The 14357-nt window shown below is 34.5% G+C and overlaps 1 protein-coding gene across 1 annotated transcript in view; it reads right to left on the bottom strand.

Moving 5' to 3' along the window:
- The window catches only part of tex47 (testis expressed 47), a gene marked incomplete at both ends in the record, with an annotated part of 19242 nt that continues 4885 nt past the window's right edge, over nt 1–14357 (bottom strand). Inside the window, 4 exons of the mRNA XM_079845522.1 lie at nt 1–41; nt 4590–4743; nt 7953–8163; nt 8252–8316. Of these exons, the coding sequence (XP_079701648.1) occupies nt 1–41; nt 4590–4743; nt 7953–8163; nt 8252–8316 (471 nt within the window). The remainder of the gene's footprint in view (nt 42–4589; nt 4744–7952; nt 8164–8251; nt 8317–14357) is intronic.

The following is a 14357-nucleotide window of genomic DNA, read 5'->3' as shown; positions in this document are numbered from 1 at the left end:
TCAAACAATCGGAAGATGTTCCACTGCAGGCCACACAGATTCTGTCAAAATACACACACAAAAACAAGACAAAAATGATTGACCTGTTCATGATGTATGTATGAAATGTTCATTAGTTAGCTAGACGAAATGAGAAAGTTGTGGGTTGATGAAAACATTCATGGAGTAATTTGGAGGTCAGATGAGACTTTAGAAGAAAAGAAAGAGAATAAACAAGAATCAGAGTCATGATAAAACGATCAGAGGTGAGCGGTGGAGCTGAACGAGTCTCCAAAGATCTCAGATGTTTCTCCTAAAACTGACCCAATCACTCAACAGTTGTCAGGAGACAGTGAGGATATAAAATGAGTCCAGATAAGCATGTTTGAGATCATGTTGAGATTGCAGACTTTGTTACCTCGGCTCTTCTGAAGTGCTAGAGACGCACATGAGCCCAGCTAACAGGGAACGTTTCAGAAGGTTCTCTCAACAAAAACATTATTTATACACCGTTCATGTAACATTTTTAAAATTTAACAACTTGTATCAGAACATTCAAAAGTAACATTCCCATAATGTTTGAAGAAAGATTAAATGGAATATTCCCTTCACATTTGCATAACCAAAAAAAAAATACTTTTTGAAAGTTCAGAGAATATTCAGAAATAACCAGTGTTGACACTAACACAATATTGTAACGCATTACTTTTAGAAAAGTTACTAAGTAACACAAATAGTTACTTTTTTAGGGAATAACGCAATATTGTAACGCATTACTTTTAGAAAAGTTACTAAGTAACACAATTAGTTACTTTTTTAGGGAGTAACGCAATATTGTAACGCATTACTTTTAGAAAAGTTACTAAGTAACACAAATAGTTACTTATTCAGGGAGTAACGCAATATTATAACGCATTACATTTGGAAAAGTAATTAAGGAACACAATTAGTTACTTTTTTAGGGAGTAACGCAATATTGTAATGCATTACTTTTGTAAAAGTTACTAAGTAACACAATAGTTACTTATTCAGGGAGTAACGCAATATTGTAAAGCATTACTTTTGAAAAAGTAGCTAAGTAACGCAATTAGTTACTTTTTTAGGGAGTAACGCAATATTGTAATGCATTACTTTTGTAAAAGTTACTAAGTAACACAATAGTTACTTATTCAGGGAGTAACGCAATATTGTAACGCATTACTTTTGAAAAAGTAACTAAGTAACGCAATTAGTTACTTTTTTAGGGAGTAACTCAATATTGTAACGCATTACTTTTAGAAAAGTAACTAAGTAACACAAATAGTTACTTTTTTAGGGAGTAACGCAATATTGTAACGCATTACTTTTGGAAAAGTTACTAAGTAACACAAATAGTTATTTTTTTAGGGAGTAACGCAATATTGTAACGCATTACTTTTAGAAAAGTAACTAAGTAACACAAATAGTTACTTATTCAGGGAGTAACGCAATATTATAACGCATTACATTTGGAAAAGTAATTAAGGAACACAATTAGTTACTTTTTTAGGGAGTAACGCAATATTGTAATGCATTACTTTTGTAAAAGTTACTAAGTAACACAATAGTTACTTATTCAGGGAGTAACGCAATATTGTAACGCATTACTTTTGAAAAAGTAACTAAGTAACGCAATTAGTTACTTTTTTAGGGAGTAACACAATATTGTAACGCATTACTTTTAGAAAAGTAATTACAACCCCAAATCAGAAAAAGTTGGGACAGTATGGAAAACGCAAAAAAAAAGAAAAAAGAAGTGATTTCTAAATTTACTTTGACTTGTATTTCATTGCAGACAATATGAACACAAAATATTTCATGTTTTGTCTGGTCAACTTCATGTCATTTGTAAATATGCATCCTTTCCTGTCATTCAGACCTGCAACACATTTCAAAAAAAGTTGGGACAGTAAAGCATTTACCACTTCAAAATGTTGCCATTCCTTTTCACAACACTTAAAAGAAGTTTAGGGACTGAAGACACCAAGTGATGAAGTGTTTCAGGTGTAATTTTGTCCCATTCTTCCTGCAAACAAGTCTTAAGGTGGGCAACAGTACGGGGTCTTCGTTGTCCACATTCTCTATTGGAGACAGGTCGGGACTGAGGCAGGCCAGTCGAGTACCCGAACCCTCTTCCTCCACAGCCAGGACTTTGTAATGTGTGCAGAATGTGGTTTTGCATTGTCTTGTTGAAATATGCATGGACGTCCCTGGAAAAGATGTCTTCTTGAAGGCAGCATATTATGCTCCAAAATCTCTATGTACTTTTCAGCATTAATGGAGCCTTCACAGAAGTGCAAGTTACCTTTGCCAAGGGCACTGACACAACCCCATACCATGACAGACCCTGGCTTTTGGACATGTTGCTAGTAACAGTCTGGATGATCCTTTTCTTCTTTGGTCCGGAGCACACGGCGTCCATTCCTCCCAAAAAATACCTGAAATACTGCTTCATCTGAGCACAGTACACGTTTCCACTGTGTGATGGTCCATCCCAGATGCCTCGAGCCCAGAGAAGTCGACGGCGCTTCTGGACACTGTTAACATAGGGATTCCTTTTGGCACAGTACAGTTTTAACTGGCATTTGTGGATGTAACTACGTATTGTGGTACTTGACAAAGGTTTGCCAAAGTAGTCCTGAGCCCATGTGGTGATATTGCTTCTAGATGAATGACGATTCTTGATGCAGTGCCGCCTGAGGGATCGGAGATCACGGTTGTTCAGCTTAGGCTTGAGCCCTTGTCCTTTACGCACTGAAATTCCTCCAGATTCCTTGAATCTTTTAATGATGTTATGCACTGTTGAATGTGAAATATCCAAATCTCTTCCTATCTTTCTTTGAGGAACATTGTTTTTAAACATTTCAATAATTTTCTCACCTATTTGTTGGCAAACTGGCGATCCTCTGCCCATCTTTGCTCCTAAAGGATTAGACCTTTCTTGGATGCTGCTTTTGTACCAAATCATAATTACAATCACCTGTTGACATCACCTGTTTCAAATCACATCATTATGAATGACAGGAAAGGATGCATATTTACAAATGACATGAAGTTGACCAGACAAAACATGAAATATTTTGTGTTCATATTGTCTGCAATGAAATACAAGTTTTTTGCGTTTTCCATACTGTCCCAACTTTTTCTGATTTGGGGTTGTAAGTAACAGAATAGTTACTTATTCAGGGAGTAACGCAATATTGTAACGCATTACTTTTGGAAAAGTGACTAAGTAACACAATTAGTTACTATTTTAGGGAGTAACGCAATATTGTAACGCATTACTTTTGGAAAAGTTACTAAGTAACACAAATAGTTACTATTTTAGGGAGTAACACAATATTGTAACGCATTACTTTTGGAAAAGTGACTAAGTAACCCAAATAGTTACTTTTTTAGGGAGAAACGCAATATTGTAACACATTACTTTTCGAAAAGTTACCAAGTAACACAAATAGTTATTATTTTAGGGAGTTACGCAATATTGTAACGCGTTACTTTTGGAAAAGTTACTAAGTAACACAATTAGTTACTTTTTTAGGGAGAAACGCAATATTGTAACACATTACTTTTGGAAAAGTTACCAAGTAACACAAATAGTTACTATTTTAGGGAGTAACACAATATTGTAACGCATTACTTTTGGAAAAGTTACTAAGTAACACAAATAGTTACTATTTTAGGGAGTTACGCAATATTGTAACGCGTTACTTTTGGAAAAGTTACTAAGTAACACAAATAGTTACTTTTTTAGGGAGAAACGCAATATTGTAACGCATTACTTTTGGAAAAGTTACTAAGTAACACAAATAGTTACTATTTTAGGGAGTAACACAATATTGTAACGCATTACTTTTGGAAAAGTTACTAAGTAACCCAAATAGTTACTTTTTTAGGGAGAAACGCAATATTGTAACATTACTTTTGGAAAAGTTACCAAGTAACACAAATAGTTACTATTTTAGGGAGTTACGCAATATTGTAACGCGTTACTTTTGGAAAAGTTACTAAGTAACACAATTAGTTACTTTTTTAGGGAGTAACGCAATATTGTAACGAATTACTTTTATGAAAAGTAACTAAGTAACACAATTAGTTACTTTTTAGGGAATAACACAATATTGTAACGCATTACTTTAAAGTAACTTTCCCCAACACTGGAAATAACGTTTTCATAACGTAAGCAAAAAAATCTCTGAAAATCTTCCTATGGGGTCTTTCTGAGGAGAAACATCTGAGAAGTGGCTTGTCTGTGGTTGAACTGAGAATATCCTCAGTCGTGTATTCTCATGCACACATGCAGTCGTCATGTTCTCGTGTTTGCATGCACTGCAGAGGTTAAAGCATGATGTCATACCTCCCCTAAATCCAAACCTACACTGTTGTGGGACGGAAACTCCCGAAAACATGTCCTTTAAATGATTGCACAACAGATGACAAAACAACACATTCAGTAATCTGCAACCTCCAGTCAAACAGCCCATATTACTATTGCAGAAAAATGATTCTCAATGAGGCTTATCGTTTCTGTGAAGTGTTTTTTCTCTATTGCCACATAAAGTGGATCAGCAGAGTGTGTTGATGTGTGTTACCGGAGTCCAGCAGCTGATGGAGCGGTGAGTGATATGTGCTCATGTAGCGCGCAGGGCTCAACAGCGCCTCCATCTGGACCAGGCGAGACACCGCGGCCTGAGGAGGAATCACATCCGCCTCCTTCAGGACTTCATCTGGAATCACTCTAGATCCCTGTTCACACACACACATCAGAATCACTTCTCAAGAGTGCTGTGTGAGTAGCCTACAGTACACAATAACACACACTTAAGCAAATCTTCTGTTTATTGACTTCCCTAGGACAGAAAAATCCATGATATATGGACACATTCCCTTCATATGGATCCACAGACGTCATTTAGGCGGCAAAAACATTGCCACAGCATTTTTTAATTAAAAAATGATAATGAGCTAAATCATGTTAGCAACATGCTGATTAATGCCAAAAACTGGTTAAATCATGCTAACAACATACTAATTCATAATAGCAACGTGTTTAAACATGCTAGCAACATGTTAAAACATGCAAACAAAATGTTAATACATGTTAGTAGAATGTTAATTCATGTCAACAATGTGTTAAATCATGGTAGCTGCATGCTAATTAATGATAGCAATGTGTTAATTCATGTCAACATATTAAATAATGCTAGCAGCATGCTAATTCATGTTAGCAACGTGTTTAAACATGCTGGCAAAAACATGCTAATTAATGCCAAAAATTTGTTAAATCATGCTAACAACATACTAATTCATAATAGCAACGTGTTTAAACATGCTGGCAAACATGTTAATTCATGCTAGCAACATGTTAAAAAATGCAAACAAAATACTAATACATGTTAGTAGAATGTTAATTCATGTCAACATATTAAATAATGCTAGCAGCATGCTAATTCATGTTAGCAACGTGTTTAAACATGCTAATTAATGCCAAAAACATGTTAAATCATGCTAACAACATGCTAATTCATAATAGCAACGTGTTTAAACATGCAAACAAAATACTAATACATGTTAGTAGAATGTTAATTCATGTCAACAATGTGTTAAATCATGGTAGCTAAATGCTAATTAATGATAGCAATGTGTTAATTCATGTCAACATATTAAATAATGCTAGCAGCATGCTAATTCATGTTAGCAACGTGTTTAAACATGCTGGCAAAAACATGTTAATTAATGCCAAAAATTTGTTAAATCATGCTAACAACATACTAATTCATAATACCAACGTGTTTAAACATGCTGGCAAACATGTTAATTCATGCTAGCAACATGTTAAAACATGCAAACAAAATACTAATAGTAGAATGTTAATTCATGTCAACAATGTGTTAAATCATGGTAGCTGCATGCTAATTAATGATAGCAATGTGTTAATTCATGTCAACATATTAAATAATGCTAGCAGCATGCTAATTCATGTTAGCAAAATCTTTAAAAAATGTTACAACATGGTAATTCATGTTAGCAAAATGTTTATTAATGCTAGCAATATGTCAAATCATGGTTAAACCACAGCATTTTTTAATTCTATATTCAAATGTACATTCAAAAATTAGCGTTAAATAATGGTAGCAATGTGCTAAAAATGTTAGTAACATGCTAAAGTATGTTATCAAAATGCTAATTCATGTTAGCAAAATCTTAAAACAAATGCTAAAAACATGGTAATTTTACACATTGTGTTGAATCATGGTAGCAGCATGCTAATCCATACTAGCAATAGGTTAAATCATGTTAGAAACATGCTAATTATTGTTAGCAACATGTTAATTAATGTTAGCAATAGCTTAAATCACGTTAACAAAATGCTAAAACATGCGTATTGCCACAGCATTTTTTTATTCTAGATTCAAATGTGCATTCAAAATGCTAATTGAATTGAATTGAATTCATTCATGTCAACAACATATTCAATTATGCTAACAAAATGCACAAAGCAATTGATTGCTTTTGTTTAACTCTGAAACATTTTTCGAGTTGTGTTGTGGTAAAAATAGCTACGGGTAGAGCCAGTTGATTGCCGAGTGCAACCATTCTACGCCATCAACGTAGAAAGCAAACAAAATGGCGCCGCCCATTGTCCAAATATATAATGGATTTTTTAAATAACGTGGATCTTTCATGGGTTTTCAACTACATATTTCAGTCAGAGACATCATTTATGTAATATCAAGCCATACAAGTCTCAACACCATGGGATCCCTTTAAAACATGTTAACAACATGCTAATTCATGTAAACATTGTGTTGAATCATGGTAGCAGCATGCTAATTCATGCTAGCAATTTGTTAAATCATGTTAACAGAATGATAATACATGTTAGCAAAATGCTAATTCATGTTAGCAAATTGCTAATTCATTGCAAAAGTGTTGAATCATGGTAGCAGCCTGCTAATTCAAGCTAGCAATGTGTTAAATCATGTTAACAGAATGATAATACATGTTAGCAAAATGCTAATTAATGTTAGCAAATTGCTAATTCATTCCAACGTGTTGAATCATGGTAGCAGCATGCTAATTCATGCTAGCAATGTGTTAAATCATGTTAACAGAATGACAAAACATGTTAGCAACATGCTAATTCATGTAAACATTGTCTTGAATCATGGTAGCAGAATGCTTATTCATGCTACCAATGTGTTAAATCATGTTAACAGAATGATAAAACATGTTAGCAAAATGCTAATTAATGTTAACAAAATGCTAATTCATGTCAACATTGTGTTGAATCATGGTAGCAGCATGCTAATTCATGCTAGCAATGTGTTAAATCATGTTAGCAACATGCTAATTCATGTTAGCAAAATGCTAATTCATGTCAACATTGTGTTGAATCATGGTATCAGCATGCTAATTAAATGCTAGCAATGTGTTAAATCATGTTAAGAAAATGCTAAAACATGTTAGCAAAACATGCTAATTCATGTTAGCAAAATGCTAATTCATGTCAACATTGTGTTGAATCATGGTAGCAGCATGCTAATTAATGCTAGCAAGGTGTTAAATAATGTTAGACTCATGCTAATTATTGTTAGCAACATGCTAATGAATGCTAGCAATAGCTTAAATCACATAAAAAATGTTAAAACATGTTAGTAAAATGCTAATTCGTGTCAACATTGTGTTTAATCATGCTAGCAATGTGTTAAATCATGTTAGAAACATGCTAATCATTGTTAGCAACATGATAATTAATGCTAGCAATATGTTAAATCATGTTAACAGAATGCTAAAACATGTTAGCAAAATGCTAATTCATGCTAGCAATGTGTTAAATCATTTAAACAACATGCGGATTGCCACAGCAGTTTTTAATTCTATATTCAAATGTGCATTCTAAAGTTAGCGCTAAATAGCGTTAGCAGTGTGTTAGCGGTATCTGTAATGTGTACCGCCATCTGTCCTGCCGCGCTGAGGAGGAGACGGCCGAGCCGCAGGATCTGACGCAGAGTTTCGCGCACTAGCTGCTCCGAGCTCTGGTCCTCTGAGGCGATCGCCCGCCGGCCCTCAGACTCGCTCAACAGCCTGAAGCTCCACTGCTGGAAGAGCCTCTGCTGAAGGTCATGGGACACCAGCAGGACCCGGGGCTCCTGGATCAGGCCCCTGCGGATACAGAGGGACTTCTCTGAGGACCTGTCACTCACAGCAGATCCACCAATAGCAAACCTCAACCATCCTGCGTTGGTCTCACCTGTGCAGGTCTTCCTCCATCAGCCTCAGGTCTTGCAGGACAGACAGCAGAGCCTCAGTCGAACACTAATGGGTGAAAAACAATCAGGGATTTAGATGATGAGAAACATGTTAGCAAATGCTAATTAATGCTAGCAATAGCTTAAATCACGTTAACAAAATGCTAAAACATGTTAGCAACATGCTAATTCATGTTAACATTGTGTTGAATCATGGTAGCAGAATGCTAATTCATACTACCAATGTGTTAAATCAGGTTAGAAACTATGCTAATTATTGTTAGCAAACATGCCAATTAATTCTAGCAATATGTCAAATCATGGTTAAACAACATCATTTTTTAATTCTATATTCAAATGTGCATTCAAAAATTAGCGTTAAATAATGGTAGCAATGTGCTAAAAATGTTTAGAAACAAATGCTAAAGCATGTTATCAAAATGCTAATTTATGTCAACAATGTATTAAATTATGTTAGCAACATGCTAATTTGTGTTAGCAAAATCTTTAAAAAATGCTAACAACATGCTAATTCATGTTAGCAAAATTCTAATTCATGTCAACATTGTGTTGAATCATGGTAGCAGCATGCTAATTCATGCTAGCAATGTGTTAAATCATGTTAACAGAATGTTAAAACATGTTAGCAAAACATGCTGATTAATGCTAGCAATAGCTTAAATCACGATAAAAAAATGCTAAAACATGTTAAAGGTCCCATGGCATGAAATTTTCATTTTATGAGGTTTTTCAACATTAATATGAGTTCCCCTAGCCTGAATATTGTCCCCAAGTGGATAGAAATGTTGATCGGTGTAAAACCGAGTTGTGGCTGTCTTTCTCTGCCTTTGAGAAAATGACAGGCCAGACGAGCCAATCCTGAAGTCTCCTGGTTTGACGTCCAAGCAGGCACGGTTTCCTCCCTTTCCTCCGCCCAGAGAATCTGCCACGCCCATGCAAACGCTCGTCGAGAGATCATTGCATCATTGCTTGTGAACGAGTGAACGCTGGCAGTTTCTCAGTGTTTGGATGTACAAATGAAAACAGAAGTCTTTTTTCAGTTCCTTCTGATCTGTGATCAGTGATTTCTGATGTGTAGCTAATTATTTATTATTCGTGCACACAATGCGGCTTCTCTCTCTCCAGACAGAACGGTGTTTTCGTGTTTTATATCTTGTGAGTCAGTGTTTTTGTACGTCCTCGTCGCGTCTATCGGTTCTAAAATGTGCATACAGTCATGAGTTTCTGCTCAACATCAGCAGAGATAAACCTCACACACGCCGAAGCTCGGCCTTCAACATCCCCGACCCCCAGTACTGCATCTGGCCCACAGCGGAGGCACCAAACGCGGGTGAGATTAAGCAGAAGGGGGGTAAGCGTGAGCATATCCGGGCTAGCCAGCCTAGCCCCACAATAAACTGGATTACATCCGATTACTGCTGTTGTGTCTTTGTTTGCGCTGTGTACTCAACGCGCGTCACTGACGCTTTTATTTTATTTTAAAAATAATGCTATTATCAACACTTACTTTTAACTCGTTCATCTCGACAGCTGTAATGGTACTTTGCATGTGTTACAAAGTTGGTAGAATAATGATGAAGAGACGGACTCGGTGTGACTGTTTATTCAGAACTCTCAGATACAAACACAATAAACTTGCGCTGACTGACAGCAGCTCTCACAACTCAGTAGTTACTATAAATAACTTTGTTAGCAATCGCTGAGCTCAGTCTCTGGTACATTAGTGATGTCCGGTTCGCGAACGATCTTTCTTTTGAACCAGTTCTTTTTAGTGAACCGAATCAGTTCACCAAATCGGACTGAATCGTTCTAAACGGTTCGCGTCTCCAGTCAGCGCTGATCCATAATTTACTAAAGTTACTAACTTTCTGACATGAGTGACAGTCCCTCCGACTAGAAATAGACTAATAACCTAAAGTATATGCTGTAACTACAACAGTTCAGACATGCTGAGAACTGATGAGAAGTGAACTCAGGTCCATCCGTCTCCCTGGCAGACTCGTGCCTGCTCGTGCCTCGATAAACCACGCCCCCTCCGCTCATATAAAATGCAAAGATGTCAGCCAATCACAACAGTGGGTGTTTTTACTGAAGTCTCACAGCAGACACGCCTCTTGAAGCAGGGCATTCAGCCACAGGGCAAACAGCAGTATAGAAAAAATGCCTTTTATTTCTAAATTATGACATTTTATGATGTAAAAGTCATACTAACAATATAAGTACAGCTCAGGAAACATTATAAAATAATAGAAAAATGCCATGCCATGGGACCTTTAACAAACATACTAATTCATGTCAACATTGTGTTAAATCATGTTAGAAACATGCTAATTATTGTTAGCAAACATGCTAATTATTGTTGGCAAACATGCTAATTAATGCTAGCAATATGTCAAATCATGGTTAAACCACAACATTTTTAAATTCTATATTCAAATGTGCATTCAAATTTAGCGTTAAATATTGGTAGCAATGTGCTAAAAATGTTAGTAACATGCTAAAGCATGTTATCAAAATGTTAATTAATCTCAACAACGTATTAAATTATGCTAGCAAAATGCTAATTTGTGTTAGCAAAATTTTTTAAAACATGCTAAAAACATGCTAATTCATGTTAGCAAAATGCTAATTCATGTCAACATTGTGTTGAATCATGGTAGCAGCATGCTAATTCATGCTAGCAATGTGTTAAATCATGTTAACAGAATGGCAAAACATGTTAGCAAAACATGCTGATTAATGCTAGCAACAGCTTAAATCACGTTAACAAAATGCTAAAACATGTTAGCAAACATACTAATTCATGTCAACATTGTGTTAAATCATGTTAGAAACATGCTAATTATTGTTAGCAAACATGCTAATTATTGTTAGCAAACATGCTAATTAATGCTAGCAATATGTCAAATCATGGTTAAACCACAGCATTTTTTAATTCTATATTCAAATGTGCATTCAAAAATTAGCGTTAAATAATGGTAGCAATGTGCTAAAAATGTTAGTAACATGCTAAAGCATGTTATCAAAATGCTAATTCATCTCAACAACGTATTAAATTATGCTAGCAAAATGCTAATTTGTGTTAGCAAAATCTTTAAAACATGCTTACAACTTGCTCATTAATGTTAGCAAAATGCTAATTCATGTCAACATTGTGTTGAATCATGGTAGCAGCATGCTAATTCATGCTAGCAATGTGTTAAATCATGTTAACAGAATGGCAAAACATGTTAGCAAAACATGCTGATTAATGCTAGCAACAGCTTAAATCACGTTAACAAAATGATAAAACTTGTTAGTTCTAATTCATGTCAACATTGTGTTGAATCATGAAAGCAGCATGCTAATTCATGCTATCAATGTGTTAAATCATGTTAGAAACATGCTAATTATTGTTAGCAAACATGCTAATTATTGTTAGCAAACATGCTAATTAATGCTAGCAATATGTCAAATCATGGTTAAACAACATCATTTTTTTATTCTATATTCAAATGTGCATTCAAAAATTAGCGTTAAATAATGGTAGCAATGTGCTAAAAATGTTAGTAACATGCTAAAGCATGTTATCAAAATGCTAATTCATCTCAACAACGTATTAAATTATGCTAGCAAAATGCTAATTTGTGTTAGCAAAATCTTTAAAACATGCTTACAACTTGCTAATTCATGTTAGCAAAATGCGAATTCATGTCAACATTGTGTTGAATCATGGTAGCAGCATGCTAATTCATGCTAGCATTGTGTTAAATCATGTTAACAGAATGCTAAAACATGTTAGCAACATGCTGATTAATGCTAGCAATAGGTTAAATCACGTTAACAAATTGCTAAAACTTGTTAGTTCTAATTCATGTCAACATTGTGTTGAATCATGGTAGCAGCATGCTAATTCATGCTATCAATGTGTTAAATCATGTTAGAAACATGCTAATTATTGTTAGCAAACATGCTAATTAATGCTAGCAATATGTCAAATCATGGTTAAACAACATCATTTTTTAATTCTATATTCAAATGTGCATTCAAAAATTAGCGTTAAATAATGGTAGCAATGTGCTAAAAATGTTAGTAACATGCTAAAGCATGTTATCAAAATGCTAATTCATCTCAACAACGTATTAAATAATGCTAGCAACATGCTAATTTGTGTTAGCAAAATATTAAAAACATACTAAAAACATGCTAATTCATGTTAGCAAAAAATGCTAATTCATGTCAACATTGTGTTGAATCATGGTAGCAGCATGCTAATTCATGCTAGCATTGTGTTAAATCATGTTAACAGAATGCTAAAACATGTTAGGCAACATGCTGATTAATGCTAGCAATAGCTTAAATCACGTTAACAAATTGCTAAAACATGTTAGCAACACGCTAATTCATGTCAACATTGTGTTGAATCATGGTAGCAGCATGCTAATTCATGCTAGCATTGTGTTAAATCATGTTAACAGAATGCTAAAACATGTTAGCAACATGCTGATTAATGCTAGCAATAGCTTAAATCACGTTAACAAATTGCTAAAACATGTTAGCAACACGCTAATTCATGTCAACATTGTGTTGAATCATGGTAGCAGCATGCTAATTCATGCTAGCATTGTGTTAAATCATGTTAACAGAATGATAAAACATGTTAGCAACATGCTGATTAATGCTAGCAATAGCTTAAATCACGTTAACAAATTGCTAAAACATGTTAGCAACACGCTAATTCATGTCAACATTGTGTTGAATCATGGTAGCAGCATGCTAATTCATGCTAGCATTGTGTTAAATCATGTTAACAGAATGATAAAACATGTTAGCAACATGCTGATTAATGCTAGCAATAGCTTAAATCACGTTAACAAATTGCTAAAACATGTTAGCAACACGCTAATTCATGTCAACATTGTGTTGAATCATGGTAGCAGCATGCTAATTCATGCTAGCATTGTGTTAAATCATGTTAACAGAATGATAAAACATGTTAGCAACATGCTGATTAATGCTAGCAATAGCTTAAATCACGTTAACAAATTGCTAAAACATGTTAGCAACACGCTAATTCATGTCAACATTGTGTTGAATCATGGTAGCAGCATGCTAATTCATGCTATCAATGTGTTAAATTATGTTAGAAACATGCTAATTATTGTAAGCAACATGCTAATTAATGCTAGCAATATGTCAAATCATGGATAAACCACAGCATTTTTAAATTCTATATTCAAATGTGCATTCAAAAATTAACGTTAAATAATGGTAGCAATGTGCTAAAAATGTTAGTAACATGTTAAAGCATGTTATCAAAATGCTAATTCATCTCAACAACGTATTAAATTATGCTAGCAACATGCTAATTTGTGTTAGCAAAATATTTAAAACATGCTAAAAACATGCTAATTCATGTTAGCAAAATGCTAATTCATGTCAACATTGTGTTGAATCATGGTAGCAGCATGCTAATTCATGCTAGCAATGTGTTAAATCATGTTAACAGAATGCTAAAACATGTTAGCAAAACATGCTGATTAATGCTAGCAATAGCTTAAATCACGTTAACAAAATGCTAAAACATGTTAACAACATGCTAATTCATGTTAGCAAAATGCGAATTCATGTCAACATTGTGTTGAATCATGGTAGCAGCATGTTAATTATGTTAGCAACATGCTAATTAATGCTAACAATATGTTAAATCATGTTGAAAGAATGCTAAAACATGTTAGCAACATGCTAATTAATGCTTGCAATAGCTTAAATCACGTTAACAAAATGCTAAAAGGGTCGTCCCTCGTCTCTTAATGAGTCATGGGTGTGTTTTGGGCGAAACGTTCAATGGAAAACAAACGTTTTGCTGAAAACCTTCGGCTGAAACTTATTTTTACATCTAGACTGAGTTTGATTTCATTCACTCTCACTGATGGAAAATATCAGCATTAATATAAGACAGAAATATGCTAATAAAAATGGCAAAAGCACACAACAGAATTAGTCAAACTAATATTAAAATGAAAATATAAACAAGCCTAAAATATGAATAAATACTATAAACACTTAAACTTTCAATTGCAAAATTATGAAAATGAATCTTTAAAA

The sequence above is a fragment of the Gobio gobio genome (genome assembly GCF_949357685.1).
Source record: "Gobio gobio genome assembly, chromosome: 20".
In the NCBI taxonomy this organism is placed as follows: Eukaryota; Metazoa; Chordata; class Actinopteri; order Cypriniformes; family Gobionidae; genus Gobio; species Gobio gobio.
Note: the sequence above shows the minus strand (reverse complement) of the source record. Positions and strands in the feature narration are given on the sequence as shown.